At 40.1% G+C, this 18,734-nt stretch overlaps 1 protein-coding gene across 7 annotated transcripts in view; it reads left to right on the top strand.

Moving 5' to 3' along the window:
• LOC119386874 (peripheral plasma membrane protein CASK) overlaps positions 1-18,734 on the top strand; it is a 440,428-nt gene that overhangs the window by 406,089 nt on the left and 15,605 nt on the right. For all 7 annotated transcript variants that reach the window (XM_049413279.1, XM_049413277.1, XM_049413278.1 and 4 more), the window contains 4 exons: positions 13,066-13,164; positions 13,989-14,130; positions 14,939-15,088; positions 17,918-17,998. In XM_049413279.1, coding sequence (XP_049269236.1) covers positions 13,066-13,164; positions 13,989-14,130; positions 14,939-15,088; positions 17,918-17,998 — 472 coding nt within the window. The remainder of the gene's footprint in view (positions 1-13,065; positions 13,165-13,988; positions 14,131-14,938; positions 15,089-17,917; positions 17,999-18,734) is intronic.

Here is an 18,734-nt window from a genome sequence, read left to right as displayed (position 1 = left end):
TGTAATGTTGCTTTTCTGATACACACAACATGGGAAATCCTGTGGCAAAGTCATGGCATCTCCTCTTGAACCAAGAAACTTGTCTGGTGAACTACTGCATGAAGTTCAAGCTCACTCCTACCTTGTACACCCATGAGCAAAAGTATACAGACCATTGCCGTCTGTAAGTTTTGTCGTCTGCACAGTCTAGTGGCGAGCTGTCTTCTGTCGAGAGCATTTCTCTGACGAATTCCATCAGAACAATGCTTTCAACAGCAATTCCGTCAAAGCAATGCTCTCGACAGCGGATGGCTCGCCACTAGACGGCGCAGACGCCGATTTCGGCATGCGCCCCTGTGGTCTGTATACTTTTGCGCACAAGTGTACATCTGGTTGCTGATGCAGTATTAAGTTTTTAAACTTGTTTTTCACAGAACTTTAGTTTAAACATTGTCAGCCATTGTACATTTATATGTATATACGATGTTTCAGAAGGTTTCTGGCTATTCGGTTAAGGGCATGAATAAAAAGTCGCAGTGAAAAACACAACATTTATACTGACGTTTCGACTGGGGATCAGCATTTATCAAAGACGAAATTGTATATACATTTATATGTATATACGATGTTTCAGAAGGTTTCTGGCTATTCGGTTAAGGGCATGAATAAAAACTCGCAGTGAAAAACACAACATTTATACTGACGTTTCGACTGGGGATCAGCATTTACCAAAGACGAAATTTGTACATCGCGACTGAGTTTATATATATATATATGAGAAGCCAAGAACGTAAGATTTGTTGTTATGTGGTTTAAACAGTACTTGGACAGCCATGACGTTCTCTCTCTCTCTCTCCTTTTTATTTTCCTTTTTTTTTTCCCACTGTAGCATTTCTAATTTCATCGTTTTTTTTTTCCTATTTGTTACCTGATTTATTCTTTTAAGGTTTTTATAGTTGGGATGCTTGCAACTGCAGAAAGTTAGACAGCATTGCTCATGCGAGATCTCATTATACTGGCTGTATTTTAAGGAAGCCCATGAAATCAGACACTGTTTGCAATTTGGTGGTTGAAAGTACTGCCTGGGTTGCACGTTCACAATTGTTGCCTTTCATTTCTTCATTGCAAGGATTGTCCACTACTACTTCCGACAGCTGTTCGATGGCTGTGGCACTAATAGTCACTGCATTAGGTGCGTGTGATGTATGCAAGGCATGTGATATATTAAATCCTCTGTTGTCGGAACTCGAAGCAAGTGTATAACGGTTCTAATGCTGCAAAGTAGCCATAACTAAAGTGCTGCCTTATATCATGAAATATAAGGTATACCTTTCAGTGAATGTGTTTTATTTATACACGTGTCTGTTTCCACGTTGCAGTGTGGCTTGGGTCTGTTTACACATGACTCATAAGCAAATGGCATTGAGCATTAAATTCACATTAACAATTACTCATTTCCCAGAAAAGAACCTATCTGTCGTATGCAGTTTGGCTAAGTCAGCAAAATCTGGTATCCTTCATGTACGTTGTTAACTTTTGTATGCTACAGAGATTTTGATTTACTGAGCTACAACTACTTTTGCTACAGTGGAGTTTTCTATATATATATATATATATCATTTATTTTCACCCAGCTCCACTTTAATGTAATGTAGAGCAGTTACATTTGATAAATTGTGAAATATCATTTTCTCACACTTAAGATTGTGTTAGCATCATTTTGCGATATTTCTTGGTTGGCCCATGATGGGGTGTTCTCATTATAATCATGCATAAGCTGAGGCACCTCCAGGAAGTAGCCTGACTGTTGGCTGCAAATTTCCTGCTATACTTAGTATGTAAATGACTAATTACTTTTCCTGGTTGATGTGGTACTTAAAAACACTTGTGCATATGATGCCTGGCTGCTTGTATTTCTTGTGTACTTTTTTTTGTGGCTTAATTTATGTGCTACTCTCATTTATTTGCATTGATTTGCATTCTGTTTTGTTCCTGTATGGTTCTTCATGGCTGTTTTCAGCTTCTGTGAAGTGTTCAGCCATCTTTTTAGGGAATTGAAAGTGTGAATAACCATATCTTGGAAAACTTGTAGTATACCATTATACAGTCGAACCCAGATATATCAAATTCGAAGGGGATCACAAAAAAAGTTTTATATATAGGTAATTCAATATATAAACTATTTATATATCAAAAATATATTTTAGGGAATATACAACTGTTCGATACACTCAATAAATCGATACATGTGCATTTGACTGTATTAACTTTGGCCAATGTGTATAAGACCCATCAGGCTCCCTATTTTTTTGCATGGTTTTTTGTTATAAAAAAACTGCATATGTAATCTCATTTATGCTTTGGGATTTCAGTTGACATTCAGTTTTGACCGTTTGTTGCAAAACATATAATTACGTCTGTGCAATAATGCCTGATCAGTTCTTCATGGACCAGAAATATTGTTTTCCTTTTATATGCAATTATTCTATATAAGGGCATAAGTCTGCAAAACATTGCTGCCCTCTTCTGAACTGCATCAGTATTGATAAGACAGGTTGCAGAAATCTCACCACGGCGTACACCAAAATTTTATATGTAGCTTTCTTTCATTGTTGGTTATGCAATTTGCTGTTCAGGCTCCTAGGCATTATCTTTAATTTCATCAGCATTTGATTAAGCCTGATGATTAATTCTGAGGGCTGGACAAAGGTGATGCAGTAGGATTGCATGTTAACAAAAATGTGACAATAAAATATGCAAGTGCAGGAGGACAACGCATACGTGTACACACAGGTGATAAACTCGAATTTACTTGCACTGAGTGATGGAGAGCTTACTAGCACTGAAAGGTGGGCATGCTGTTAGGTTTGCACATTGAGCTTCCTATTTTGTGGTTTGTGATTACTGATTATGCACTCTGTTAATCATTAGCTTTTAGAACATAATCAAACAGCACTTCAGACAAAATGTATAGTAGATGGAAACAACAGACACAGCACTGTGTCTGTACTAAGCAGCTGAGTGCAGTGCATTTCTGAAGCATTATTTCATAATACCCATTAATAAAGTGTTGCTTATATAAATTTAAGCATGCCCGTTAACGTAAACACTAGAGTTGTGAAAGCTGTGCACTTACAGCACTTGCAAATGGATGTCGCTCCAAATTCTATCGTGAAGTTTTTTTGTGGCATCTCAAGGTGTTTGTTAGTCAAGGATATTCCGATACCCCTTACAGCTAAACTAGCTGCAGTGACACATGTTTAACGTAGAAGGGCTTTCATTGTCGGGAATAGTCAAGGCTTCTCATTTTGTTCATTTAGTTGCTTTGCTTAAATATAGATTTTTTCAAATAACACCAGCAGTGTTGGTCAAAAGCCTTGTTTCAAGAAACTGGTTGAACGATGCCAATTATGGTAGGGCTTAAATGGAAAGTAGTTTCTTTACATTTTTAACTATCCTGCAGCTCATGACTGAGAGCAATAATGCATGACTCATGTAATGGACAGCAAACCATCATATTCCATCACACTGAGCCTTATGGCTTAGTTGTTTTCTGATCACAAGAACACTTAAAGCTTTTTAACAGTTCAGGTAATGCACACATTTTCATTTTATAACTTATAAAGAATTTATGTATATGAATTTGAGAGTAATAGTTTGGAGAGGACCATGATTGTCTGATAAAGTAGGCAATGGATGACAAATCTGTAGTGGAACATGCTGTGCAGCACTGACTTAAAGTTCGCTATGATTTAAAAGACTTGAGGCGGGCAGTCACGTCTTCTTTAGTCAAATTTTTCTTACGAGTTACAGAATAGTATGCAAGATGCATCATCCTGAATTGCAGTGTGAATTAAATGTAAACATTTCGACAGAAATCTGTCTGGCTCCTAAAAGTGTGAATTACAGTATGAGGTACAGTAAGCTTCAGCATATTTATTGAAATTTATGCGAAGGTGGAGAAAGGACTCCGGACTGTAGCTGTTTCTTGCATTTGAATACATTGCCAAGTAATGTGAATGTGCTCTGCATGTTACAAAAATATGAAAAAAAAAATCAGGGGAGATAGTTAGAAGTGTATTAAATATTAAGGGCCCAAACTGCTGTAGCTTAAGGCATTTTTCTGAGGTTATACTTCAGGAAACAGTTTAAAGCAGTCATGTGAGTGACAGCAGCACATTGAAATTGCTGCACCAACTTAATTTGTCATCATCAACTTTGAACACTTCTTACAGAGGAAGTTGGTTGTTTGTGAGCAGAAAAAAAATTAAAGATAATGTGAAGTGAGGTCACATTGCTCTAAGAAATAAGTGAGAACTCATCTGTGGCACATTTTACAGACATTCATCGCATAAAAAGCACCCAAAAGGCAAAAGCATTCAGTGGACTCCACAAAGATCACATGGTTAAAGCATTAAATTAATTTAATGGCAGCCTTTTATTTGTTCTCAGGAATAACCCACGCGTGAACAAGTGTGTAGCCTGCAAAAAGCATTGTACAGCTCTCGGTTCATTGATCGTTTTCCATTGGTGCTTAACATGTGTTCGGTAATTATGGATGCATAAGGAGCTATTGTTCTGTCGTCTTGTGTGCGGGTAGGCATGTCTGCTTGGACACATTGTCCCGTATCTATTTCAGGAGAGGTTATTGTAGAAACTAAGGTCTTCAAGAAGAACAGCACAAAGTGATGAGCTTCTACACATAGCTCTTGACTTGGACCGCAAGCCCACACGAAGCAGAAAACACCTATGGACCAAACCGCTGAAGTCTGTGTGCCAGAACTGTGCGTTCCTGCTCTTGCTAGCTTCAGCATGCCTGCCCTCGCTGGACGTCACTGCCATTCACGTGACTCAGTGTGTCCTCCTAATAAAAGCCCAAGACTGCTTGACCGTTTGCTGCAGCACCAAGAGAACAGGGTTGCTTCCATTCTAGAGGAAAGAGTATACCTTGATTTTCTCGATTGTCAGTTGCTCTGGCAAGATATCTTGCAACCACTGCCCAGTTGCATCATTTGCTTTTCTTTTGCCGCGGATAAGCTTTGCGTGGTCATGAAGGAACTAGTGTTCAAATGCACTTGCAAAGTTATGATTGTTCAGTTTTACAAGTGAGAAAACAAACTGTGAAAAAAGCTCAATCTAGACAGATATGCATGTGTGCGCACTATCTACTGCTGTCAAAATATATTTAAAGGAGGTGGCAGGCAGGTGCAGCTTTGAACCGCTGTCCCGCTGTTGGTATTTGCTGTACATTTTGGCAAAGTAAACCCAGTTCAAATTGTTTCAATTTCAGGTACAGTCAAACACTTTTATAATGAAACCCTCGGGACCTACAAAGTACTTTGTTGTTGCAGGTAGCTTCACTGTAAAGGGCGCTCAGTGTAATTCTCACAATATATCCACAATGTAAAGAACACTTCATCTTATAGGTCAAAAGTAAAGGTGTTTGACTCTGTAGTGCTGTGCCAAGAATGGGGACAAAGGCAAAGAAGGGGGACAAGTGATTTAGCGATAGAGGAAAGGCTTTTGACTTGTCACTTCCAGTGATGCTCTCACACATGAATGGCAGAAGCCCAGATTGACACATTGTGGCAGAGAGAATTACTCATGTTTGCAACGGCTCTGCTGCCTGTCATTTCACTAATACTTTCTGTGGTTTGAAGTGCCTAAACCACAATTTGAATATTTGGTATGTCGTAGTGGGGGACTCCGCATCAATTTTAACCACTTGTACTTATTTAAAGGGCACCAAGTGAATTGGTGTTATTGCATTTTGCCCCCATTGAAGTACAGCCGCTAATCTAAGTGAAATGGGCTTATTGCATTTTGCCCCCATCGAATTGCAGACGCTGTGGCAGAAATCAAACCCACGTCCTTGAGCCTAGCAGTGCGGCACATTACCTGCTAAGCCACCACAGTGTGCAACTGTACTGTCAGTGCACCCAGCAATGTCACAAGATGGAAGTAGTAACAGGGACAGGAATTCAGTCTGCCTGCGATAGTTTAATTGCATCTACTTCCTGTTTTCTGGCATGTCTCAGAATGACATCTCTGAAGGAGTGAACCAAGAATGTGGCCCTGTATTTTTGAGAGATTGTAGCAAGCGCAGCACAGTTAAGCAACCCTAGATCTAAAAATCACTAGCTCCCTCATCCACTGCCATGTTCGGATTGTGTGTTTGTGTTTGCACTTACACATTGACTAACATAGCACACTCAGATGCAATGATAGACAATTTTCGCCACTTGTTTTCCAGAAACATTTAGTGCAGTTTTCATGTAGTATCACAAGTCGTACTCCTGCGTTATTACTTTTTTTAAAACAGCGGAGCTGTTTAAGCTCGAGGCTCGGCACTAAATCATTCGCAGAAACTGCGCCTAGCTATGACGTCGCTGCACGTTGCCTAGCAACCACTTGGCACAGCTTGGCTTCGCCGAATGCGCCGCGTAGCAACGCATTGGAGGAAGGAAAGGTGGGGATGAAGAGGAGAGAAGTGTAGAGGAGGAAGAGAAATGAATAAAACAAAACAAAATTTCTTGGCAAGGCGGGATTTGAACCTGGTTACCCACGGTCCGATAGTGAGCGTCACAACCATTCGGCTATCCAGGCATGCTTGCAGGACAAGCATTCATGGGAACCGTATGAGCCATATAATTGCGTTGCTATGGGCAAGAGTACAAGAAAGAGAGAAAGATAAAAAAGAGAGAAAGAAAGAGAAACAGAGAGACAGAAAAAAAGCATAGCATAGCCGTGTATACTACAGTATAGCAAGGGGGGAGGGAAGTGAAGGTGAAGAGTAGTGATGTGAGGGTGAGGAGGAGTGAAGGCCAACAGCTACACTGCATCCGCAGCCTTTGCACCAGTTGTGCATAACTGCCCCAATTTTACTGACTGTGAAGCAGTACATTAAATTATTGTTTTGAACAGTTAATCTCTACACATGTTCCAGAACTACTCTCTCGAGTCCTATTGGCATTAAGGGAAGCTTATTTTCTATAAATCTTGTTATTGTTCAACAGGCTTACTGTAACCCGCTTTCACGACCTCAATTTTTGAAGCCTATATTTTTGTTTGTTTCATCTCCTTGTTGCATACTCCAAAGAGTTCCCTTGAGTTGATTTGTTTTTTTGTTTTATTGAATTTCGGGTTTTTTTTGCTTTTTGTCATCCTTCTTTCCTTTTCATCTTTAACAATGACAGCAACTTCTTTTTTGTATGCTTTCAAGAATGCATACAAAATTTGTGGAGGATGGGAGTTATGATAATACTTTGTCATCTAACCTTGCTAATTAGAGTTGACAAGTGCACAGCATTCATTCATACACATAAATACACATTCATACCTTTCAGTCCTGAGTTGTATATTTGGAAAAGGTTTTTTTTCAATATTGATTATTTTTCATCATTGTGTTCTAGAAACGTTCATGGGCAGCTCAATATCCCAATAGGAACCATTAATTTTCAATTGTATCTCCAGTACGGCAAATTAGAAATTTTCTCAAATACTGCAGTGTGTCTAAACGTTAAAAGCAAGAAAAAATAAACTTCCATGTTCCTGTTCTGCTCTGCTATCAAAAAGCTTTCATAATTACAGATTCAAGTACAATTGGCTAAGTCTGGCTTAAACTTGTATTGTAGTTGTGCCCTTTTACACAGAACAAATGTGGAGGGAGTTCCAAAAATGTACTATTCTACCAGCCTCCGTTTATTTAGTGATTTTTGTTTTGTTTTTGTTAGTTCCATCGTGTATTCGCTGCTTTAATGACAACATATATACACTGAAATCAGTTTAGGGTGATACATTTCACAGGTTGTGTCAGCTAAGGCAACGCCTAATAGTCTGATGAAATTAACTACATTATAAGATTTTATAAGATCATTTGTGATTGGTTATTTGCAGCACAGCCAATGCTAGCAAATTTTTCACATGATTGACAGCATAATATGGTTTTGCATCCGCATGAATATATGCAGAGTGCAGCTGTTTTTAGAGCATGCAGTAGTGTAGGATAGTCAAGCGTGTGGTTGCATTTAAGCTTTTACAGACTCTGTGCCTGTAAGGACGGCGACATTGATGTGTTTGTGACATGGTGACATGACATGGTGACATGACATGACATGGTTCTTGTCATCAGCCAGCTGTGGTGCCTCTTAATTTAGCGTATGCTTTATTGTCCGGAGTACATGCATGTGTAGTGCAAGTGAAAAATAAGTAAGTACATGCAAGTGAAAAATAAGTATGTACGATGTAGTCATGTATGCAATAGCTTTCAAGCATTTTGCAATGCTTTTTACAGTGTAAACATGAAACCCACAGGGCTCACGTCTGTAGTCTGCTCTTTTCTCGTTAGAAAGTGCTGTTTCTTAGCCCAACTGTGTACCAACCAGAGCAAGTTAGTGCTGTTTTGTGAAGGCTGTACTTGTGGCAGCAGTAACGTTTCAGTATTTGTGCTTCCGAGTTGATGACAGGGTTGCCACACATTACTGTGTTTACTTTTTTGTCTTCAGTCGCAACATCATCAATTGCTCGTTTGTGGCGAGATGTATACACGCACAAATGGTGCCGCACAGAAATTGTCGAACATGTACTTTATTGAGTATATGGTTATGATGTAAATTAGCTGTCTACAAGTGTTCAGCAAAACATAAAGTTGCTGTAATTTTAATTTATTTTAGGGCATTGTGGTATGGCTCAATCTGGAATGCTTAACTTTGTGGACAGCTGCATTATGATGGAGTTTTTAAGAATCCATAACTTCCTCTTAACAAACTGTTACACCTTCCGTTTGCTTTCTTCTCATTAGCCTCTTGCAGTTTCTTTCTATTATTCTATGAAATAGAGATTAAGTTTAAAAAGAGAGGATTTCAAGCTGTTGGCAATGTTCAGGAGGCATCCCGTTTAGGAAGGTAAACAAAAATGTTCATAATGCCTATGGTATTTTCAACGATGCTCGCATTACTGACTTTGGGAAACATCTCACGTAAAAAAAACTTGCGCTTTTGTCTTTTACAGTGGCATGTGGAAAATTCATGTACAAATTTTGTAATGTACCTGCTTTTTGCTATATGGTTAAGCTTTTAGAAATGTGTAGCAGTTGTAAAACTTGGAGCTATACATGCAGCATTTATTAATGTAATATGCAGTTATACTGATAATGGGAAAAGGGGCCTCGCATCACTTTCCTAAATATTGTAAATAGACATTCTTAGTTGCTGCAGAGTGCTGACATGAATACCCGAGCTGAATATTTTTTTTCTGTAGGCGCAGCAGGAAGCGACAGTTCTGTTTAAAGAAAAAGAGCGACTTTCCTTTCATTCAATTTTTCAAACCCCTGCCAGGCTTTGCATACCTGTTATGTTACAGAGACAAAGCTGTTGGTAGCTTTTTTAGATACCACAATTAATGAGGAGTTTCGAAAGAGCACGAGTATCCTACCCTGCCTATAAAAAAAGTTATTAGTGTCCATCAGCTAAAGAAGTTCATTAATGCACTTCAATTTCGTGCGGTGCTTTTCAGAGATAATAGTGCACTCGAATTGTGCTGCTGAGCTTGATACATTTATATCCAGCTGGCATGTTGCATATTTACAATGCTTGAAACTAAACATCTGCTGATAATAGCTGTGCACATAATTGCGGCCATGTGATAGACAACATGAGTGCGGTGAACGGGGTCACTAACAAGCACTTCTTCTAAAGAAGTTCAGATGGCCATAGATGTAAACTATGGGCAAGTGCCATTCAGTGAACTTAGCTTTTTGCACACTGTCGATGCGGGTGCAGTGAATTCGAGGCACGCATATTTGCAGCGTGCACGTACATGCCGGAGAGTGAAGTGAGGAGTCACTGAAGCAGTAGTGGTGCATGTGCGGGCATAGGCATCAAAACGTTTGACCCTGGCAGTATCAAATTTGACCTTGGCCCTAAATAGCCAAAGAAATGGCTCGCATTTAAAGTCAAGTGTGATGACGACCATGCAAGCAGACCGTCCAGAGGCTAGATTAATGCTCTCGGCGATGTTCCCGGCTCTCAGGGATAATCTCGGCAATGGTAAAAGGAACACAAAGGCACTGCAAGGGCAAGTCATTAATTGCCAGGAACTTCTTCTCATACAGAATGCATTCAAGAAGTTGTTTGTTGGAAAATATGAAATGTTTCAAGGTTCTTTAAAAAAAACAGTGGAAGAGGGGGTGGCCTGTCAATGATTCGTTTGGCACGGTTTGAAAACTTGTGTCTATCTATTTTCTTACGAGTCTGTGTAGCGCTCTATTGTAGCAAATCCTTGCTGGTTTATGGGTTGTTTTTCTTTGGACTGCTGGAAAGGATTTAGGCTCATTTGATTCAGTTAGCTTCAAGCAGTCATGTTTTACTCATAGACTCAAATTGGAATGCATATAGTTTACTGCCTTGGATGGGCGTTCTCGTGAATATTTTAACAACTACAATGATTTTTTAATTCTTAGTTAACCTGCTGAGTTTGCCGTTAGATTGCTTTGTTTTGTTGCTCTTTGTGTTCAATGTATTCACGAAATTATAGTTATTACAAGCTTTTGAGACAGGGTGACAGTGTAACCTGTGTTCTAGTTGTGTACCATTCACATATCTCAAAATAAAAGAAGTTTTTTGTTGTATGCCTAGTAATTATTCTCCTGTAAATGTTTTATTACCTTTTTTTTTTACCATAAACACTCATGCTTTTGTTATATCAGAGGCAATCTTTGTTTTGTTCTTAATCCTGAAGACTGTCATTGCCCTCATTTAGGCTGTCTTCAACCTTTTCAAAGCACTAAGATGCAAACTGACTTCATCCAAGGCTACAAGGCTACGATAGATAGTACTACTTGCGGTGCTTCCTTCACATTCGTTAAATTCATGGAAAGAAGCTCTGCTTCGCAAGATTTTGTTGCTAGATCTAAAGTCAACAATAGTATGAAACATTTGTGAATAGTACTTAAAAGTTGTGATTAATTTTTTTAGCCTTGACATTCAAATTCACAAACTCATTCTCGTATGAACTCATTGTCATCATCAACACAAGTCGTTGCGGTCTTAACTGCCTCAGCCTCCCTTTAGCCTCGTTTTTATGGTCTTTAAAATAGGGTTCTGACTCTTTCAAAACATTCATGTTTATGAAGCTTCATTTTCTCAGATAAGAATACTACGTGAGATGACCTTATATCTATTGCTGTTCTGTTGCCTTCATTCAGGCTTGCATCGAATTGTGCTACAAATTTTTTACAGACAAAAAATTGAATTTTAGAATCATATATAAAATGTTTCTTCTATACAGACAGCATTATGATCCCTTAGTAACAGTTGCTGTCTACGTCGCCTCTTAAAATTGCTGGCATCACACACTTGCTGCGCATGACTGTTTCGCTGCTTGCAAAGAGCCCACTCATTGTGCTTCTTAAAGGCTTTTGCATTTTCAGCTTATGGTAACAATACTAAGGTCATCTGTGAAACTGTTTATAAAGACTGGGCAAATGTGAGGCGCCTGCAAGACAGCTGTTAACAATGGGGCACTTGCGTATTATTTCTGTGCTTGTGTGTTTTTTTTTTGTGCGTGTGTGTGTGTCTGCACCTCCTTTCTCTCTCTGTTTGTTGTCTTGCCTGCCTTTACATTTGCTTTTACATGCATGTAAGATATGCACTTTTATGTGTAGTGTAGCTTAGATTTTTTTGAGGACCAAGGAACATTGTGAGCTGGTACATATTGGTTGTGTGTGCCATTGTCAAGGACTGCCAGTTGTTAAACGTTTGCACATTTTAGCTTTACTGCTTATTGGTTGACTGGCAGTAAAATTCTGAGGCAATGAGCTGTGTAAAGCGGAAAAAAAGATTTGTTCTTTTACTTGATGTAAGCAACCTTCATGTAAACTTACAAGCACTGTGTGGCGTATTCATTCTTGAATCTTAAAGCTTTGAGCTTGTGAGACAATATTGCATCAGCTTGCAGCAAATTCCGACAGTCATTAGACTGTCAATGTCACAGAAGGCATGAAGAGATTTTTGTTTCAAGTGGTGAGAAAATTTATCGAGTTCATAGCATAGCTTGCACCTATTTCTGAAAGAGGTTGTAATTCATCTAACGACCTTCATTTTTGAGAGGGTCTCTAGACAGGTTTGAATCTTCTAGATGAATGAGTGTTATGTGTAATGCACCTACTCCATTATCTTGGCCAGATTTCGCTGCCTAAGTCACTGTAGGAGACCATCAATTCAAATAAATGTTCATGCCCGGCTCCTGACTCTGGTGTTAGCGCCTCTTGGTCACCACGAGTCTCAGAGATGCTATGATACCAGGATTGTGGCATTTGGCTGGTCGTTGCATAAAACACCTCGAGGAAAACTCTGCATGAAGTGTTCATTGGTAGCGCTGCAAACCAAAGGGAAAGAGTAGGAGAAACTGATTGGCCCTAGCATTTTGGATGGGTGGGTAGAATAGCAACATAGGCAAGCACTTTAGGACCGGGCTCTGGTGCGAGCCTACAGTAAGATGGAAGGCAAAAATGGCGTGTATTGAAGTTCGGGTGATTTTCAAGGACACTTGCTTGGTCAGAATTGATATGGAACTGTCCACCATCTCAAAGGTTCTGTGTTGCTTTAAGACATCATAGCCCAGCAATCGATTACTCGCAGTGAATAATTTGATCAATTAACCAATCGTTCAATCTGTCTGTTTGCCTTTTGGTCAGTAGCTCTTGCTGGGAAAGGGGCATTGATGCATCTGAGAGAGCGAAGTGAATAATACTGTGGCTTGTAGAGCTTGCTCTGCTGCTGCTGCTGCCACTGCTACTGCATTCCTCCAGAGAATATATGCCTGGGAGATATTATTACCTGAGCATTGTTGGATAATTACAAGTCGGGAACAAAATTTAAAGTACGCCTGCTTTTGAGGCCTTTAAACTGCTGATTGCGCCTGATTGATGGATGCTTGTCGATTGATGGATGCTTGGCTTTTTTTAATTAATTGCTGGGTTGCTAGTGAACCGACTGCATTTGCACTGCAGTTCCGCAAAACTTTTTTCGGCGCTGTCATTCTTGCAGTCTCAAGGTGCCGTTGTGTGTTTTCTTGTCTCTCCGCCAGATATACGTTCGTGCCCTGTTCGACTACAACCCTTTGGATGATGACCTCATTCCGTGTGCACAAGCCGGCATTGCATTCCAGACAGGAGACATTCTACAGGTCTTTTGCTTTTACGGAGCCTGACATTAGCCACTCGCTTTTAGCCTTTTTATTTCTGCTTTGTAGCAGAGGCATAGAACTAGACGTTATACTCTGTCTTAGAAGGTCGTAGCTGTATTTAGTGACGTCCTTTGTTCGAATCTCTTGCTGCCACAGTCGTACATTGCTTTTGCTGGCTAAAAAGCTATGATAGTCCTTCAATGTACACGTAGCAGCTAATTTACCTTTATTGTGGTAGAGCAGACAAGATTGTGAGAAAAAAAGTTTGGCTGTGCTATGCAGACTTTAAACACAACATAACAACCATATTTATGGTAGAACATAACAGTAAGTATAAACCTGCATGCTGTCAAAATAGTATGCCGCTGAATGGATGTTCATTGTATGCTTATTATCTTGAAGTATGGATGTAACAATGAATGCAATCAGCTGAGGATGTCAACATAATTTATTGCGTGTCTCTTGCACTGTGGCTCACTATGTCTTGCAAGAAGTCTGGTCTCCGACTGTATAACTTAACATTACCAAGTGTCAAGCAGGCTTCCGCCTTCAACTGTTGCAGAGAGTGTAACCTGCTGCAGAACTTCTTTTGTCAACTGGAAGGCTTTCTTTCTGAGAAATCCACATGGATCTTTTTTTAATATTTTCACGCCACAGATTAGTTTTTCACTTTCGTGAACCTTCCTCCACTTTGTGGGTTTTCGCAGAACTGATTTGCCCTAAATGTACCTCGTGAGAAACTTAACAAAACAGATTTGTGTGAGGCTGCAAGAAACGTGTTGTCGTGCTTCCCTCCTTCTTTTTCCTTCCCCGGTGGTCAACAGGTGATCAGCAAGGACGACCACAACTGGTGGCAGGCCAAGAAAGAGACGGCCGACGGTACGGCCGGGCTCATTCCGTCGCCCGAACTCCAGGAGTGGCGGATGGCTTGCATCGCCATGGAACACGCCAAGAACGACCAAGGGGGTACGGCAAGACTCGTTTTTGTTTCGCACTGAGCAACAAACTGCATGGAAAAGGCACTAGCCAAATACCACGCTGACATCAACAGCGTCGCAGCTCAGACAGTTGCACAGAGCAGAAGTTTGATATTGTTCTTTAGTGCTGTGAAATCTTTTCTTTTTTTTTTTCTGTCGGACAAGTGATGTTAGATGGCCGGTAGGGTAATTCTACCAATGTAGCACATTCTAGCATCATTGTTGTCCCTTTGAAGATTGTCAGCTGCTCTAATACGTCACCTTCTGTACTGTGACAAGCTTTAGTCCAGATTATAAGGTAGATAGTTAGTGTTAATTTGAGTGTACCTGTCCCTGTATGCTTACATTTACCCGTATTACCCAATAAATTAGGGCGTGGCACAGTCATTCCTAATGCTCAATCTGCAACTCCCTCAAACAGTGGAATGCAAATAGTAGCTCGTTTAAATCTGACCTGACAGCAGTACTTCGTAAGAATGAAAAATGTTGTGTTTCTGACCAAACCTCGATATAACTAACACGGACATAGCAAATGGCTGGATGTGAAAAAGTCAGTTTTAAGTGTTTCTTGCTGGTGTTGACTTAAAGGGAATGTTTGCTTATATGTAATTAATATCAGATTATAGGGAAATTAATGTTCTGCTGGGTAGGAGTTTGTCATAAGGTTCAACTCCCAGTTATCTTTGTGTTCTCTCACGTTTTTAGTATCGTCACACATGGTCACGTGCTCGTACAGTGCGCACACTTTGAAATGCTTGCCGGGCTTCTCCTTCAGTCTTTCACGTCCGCACTTGCAGTGAACTGCTCCATCTTCGGCCGCAAGAAGAAGCACCTGAAGGACAAGTACCTGGCCAAGCACAACGCAGCGTTCGATCAGCTGGATGTTGTCACCTATGAGGAAGTTGTCCGGCTCCCATCCTTCCATCGGAAAACACTCGTCCTACTGGGTAAGTGGTGCAATCAAACATGCAGTTCATAGACTGCCACAGATTAGGGTGCGGCACTGCAGTAGTTACTGTATTACTTGTACAGTGATGTGTGCACTTTTTATTGTGTAGTTAGTATGTAGTTAGTTTTATTATGTTCAGTATCTAGTGTTTTTATTAGTATCTAGTATTATGTATCTAGAGTCAGTAAGCATAGCAGGGGGAGGCAGAAAGTTGGGTGGACAGATATCACATATTTTTTAAGCAGTAGGAGCTCTACGTATTACATCTCTCATACGTTAAAAGATGACACTTGGCAAATTGGAAAGTTTGGAAATACTGATATTTTAATTTGTCGTTAAAGTTGGTCTTGAAATGCATTACTGGTGTCATCATCAGCATTGTTGCAGCACCGTGACAGTAAAATTTGCTGATGTCATATAGCAGCAATGCTAGCTATGATGACTTTGCTCATAAAAAAACTTCTGGTTAAGCTTGCATGTTGTAGTCAAAGTAGTCACAGGAATGGAATGGGCCATGAAAAGCTATAGTTTTATGTCACGTGAGGGGCTCTAACGTTCGCCAGTATTTTTTCAGTGTTAATAGGGTTTGGACAGTTAATAACGATAAAAATGACTAGTCAAAAATGCTTTGTCAGTGCTCCTCTAAGAGAAAAATTGGACCACCAGTTAAAATTTTTTAATATACCACGGCACTAAGCAGTGAATTTTAATTCATAACATTCCTACATGATGTAGTGTGTGACTACTATAGTATTTGTTTTGTGTAGGCTTGTGCGAATATTCGAGCACTTCGAATATTCAAACGAATATTACAGTATTCGAATTCGTTTCGACACAAATTTAAATTGTTCTAAATTTCAAAGTATTCGAAATGATCTAATAAACATATATAAACCACATGTAACCCCTGTAAAGGTGGTTTCACTGCAGTGAAGGGGTACTCTACCTACCGTGAATACACCTATCCAGGGGAAATCCACACTGCCGTGAAGCCCCACTTCAAGGTTAAATGAACATATTACCCCCACATCGATTCATCATTTTTTAAGTTTAAAAGCTTGTAATATGAGCTTATATGCTCGAAGTATAGTCAATTTTAAAACGCAACATATTTTACAGGTTATCACTTCCATTCTACCGAAAGTAACATCCTGCTACTATTCAAAGTTGCTTCCACTTCCCTTTGAACCAAGGAGAATCACATTTGCACATACCTTCTTTCAATTTTAAAAAAATACTGTGCCGATTAGCTGGACCATGACAAACATGCTCATATTTTTTTAACACGAAAGTGTTTTATGCCGGGGCCCACTACGGCTCCACTGATGTATTTCTGTCACGGATATGTCGTTGTAAAATATAAAGACTAACAGTGGGGAAAGAAAAAAACCAGAAGAAAAAGTTCCGTCACCAGGAATCGAACTTACGACCCCTCACTCCGCATCGCGCAGCGCGAAACGATTCGGCCACGGACGGCACGTTCTTTGCAATGCTAACGGCGAGCTATCTATATACACCATTTGCCAGTGGTGGTACTCAGAGATCGGTGTTACAGCGTATTTTCGTTATCACTTGCGAGATGGCGCGAAGGGCTCGAAGAGCGCGCTTTAAAAGTCGCCACCATAGCGACGAGCGCCCACCTCTACAGGGCGTGGTCGCTCGTGCGTGCGCTTATCTCGTGATCGCGGTGGTTCGTACGTCTTGCGTTGAGAGCACGAAGGTCACTTGATCACTGCAGCAGCCGCTTTTGCGAAAGGAGCGCAGTGCTCACGCAGAAATAAGTTACAAATGTGACAGTTCGCTCTCATCCTGTGTATGTTCGTTCCATGCGTCCTTTCTGCTTGAGCAGCGTGTTGCAAGTTTCAAGCTGCTTGCCGTTCTTTGCGTGACATTACAATTTGTTGCTGTAGCATTCACTCCTTCGCCCTTGGGACGAAAGAATGCACAGCAAACGCTCAACTACGTCTGTGAAGACACGCTTCACTTTCGCGTTATACCGATTCCTATGACAGAGGGATCAGCCATGTTTTTTTATAATATGTAATATATACTATTCAAATTCGGTTTGAAATTATTCGACCAAATCACTATTCGCTTCAAATTCGCTTCGAACTTAAAATTTACTATTCGCACAAGCCTAGTTTTGTGGCTTACAATAACGGGACTTTTTCATCCAAACTGATATCTGTACTTTCTCATTGTTTTATTTTTAAAATAATTTATGCGTGTGTTGTGTGCATAACTTATTATTGGATTTATGCCCGTCGTGTAGCTTAAATTATCAGCTTAGTGCAGAGAGGCATAGAAAATACCTAAAATGAAACCAGTGTTGAGGGGAAGCTTACACACATCCTTGTTAGACGTCTGAAAAGTTGTGGTTTTGCTTTATGTCGCTTCTGGAGCTTGCAAATGTTCGCTACTTCACAATGTTGTAAATAACAAGAGTTCAAAAAAATGAAGGCCTTGGAAAGGGCTATACAGTAGACTCTTATTAAACGGAACCTGAAGGGACCAAGAAAGTATGTTCCGTTTCAGAGGAGTTACATTTATTGAGAGATGAACAGGGTTGCAGCATTCAGGTAGGAAACCAATCATATTAGAGGCAGTTGTTCTATTTAAGCAGCAATGCCGTTTAAGAGATTTGCGTTTACTGAGAGTCTACTGTACTTTAAAATTTCTGATGCGAGCTTGTCGAGTTTGTAAGGAAACGAGCCTCGTAACTAAAAGCATTGAGGAATTACATGCGTCAATTACAACACTACGTATTCAAAACTGAAATAAGAAAAGTACTTTGTCACGAGCACCTGTGGGCAACTTCTCATTGCAGGAGCCCATGGTGTAGGCCGGAGACACATCAAAAACACCCTCATCGCAAGCTACCCAAACAAATATGCATATCCCATTCCACGTGAGTACTGTATTGCATGACATGCAGCCTAAACAGGGTGCATAAAACAACAGAGAAGATGAAGACAATGCTGTGTGTTTGTTTTCTTGGTCTCTCATGCCTTGCTAGGCTATGCTTAACACGTTTAGTAACAAGAGGTTTTTTTTGTTTTTGTTTTTTTTTAACCCTGTCACATCCAGCAGGAGGCAGCATTAGAATTTTTATATTGTCAGATTTGTTAACAACTGAAAGAAATGCACTTTTCACGTGTTTTCGGCATGCTGTCATGCTTACCAGTAGTATTCATTTTGTGCCATGTGATGTCCATTAATGCTTACATAAATGTGTTCCATGTGGTTTTGAACAGAAATGGAAATCCTTTCGTGCCTATCTCAGCTACAGTAACTGCAGCATTTGTCATGCAGTCATAAGTTAGACACACAGACATTACTCTATGATAGAGAGACATAACAATCTTTAACGACATTCCCGGAGATGTTAGCCTGGTTTATGGCCTGGCTTGCTACTCCAGGTGTCGAGTGATGACTAGATATATACAATGACCACATATACACACAATGCGTAGTACAGTCACAAACATACTTATATGCGCAAAAGTTCATTAAGTCGAGTGGTCCTCAAAAACACCAACAACACTTTTGTGTTGCGCATCGCACAACCGCTGTCTTGCCACAAGCCGGGAAGGTGCCGCAGCACCAAGCTAAAGCCGAGTTGCTAATGAAGTGCTGCCTTTAGA

Source organism: Rhipicephalus sanguineus, chromosome 3, assembly GCF_013339695.2.
Source record: "Rhipicephalus sanguineus isolate Rsan-2018 chromosome 3, BIME_Rsan_1.4, whole genome shotgun sequence".
Lineage (NCBI taxonomy): Eukaryota > Metazoa > Arthropoda > Arachnida > Ixodida > Ixodidae > Rhipicephalus > Rhipicephalus sanguineus.
This window is presented reverse-complemented; position numbering and strand designations above follow the sequence as displayed.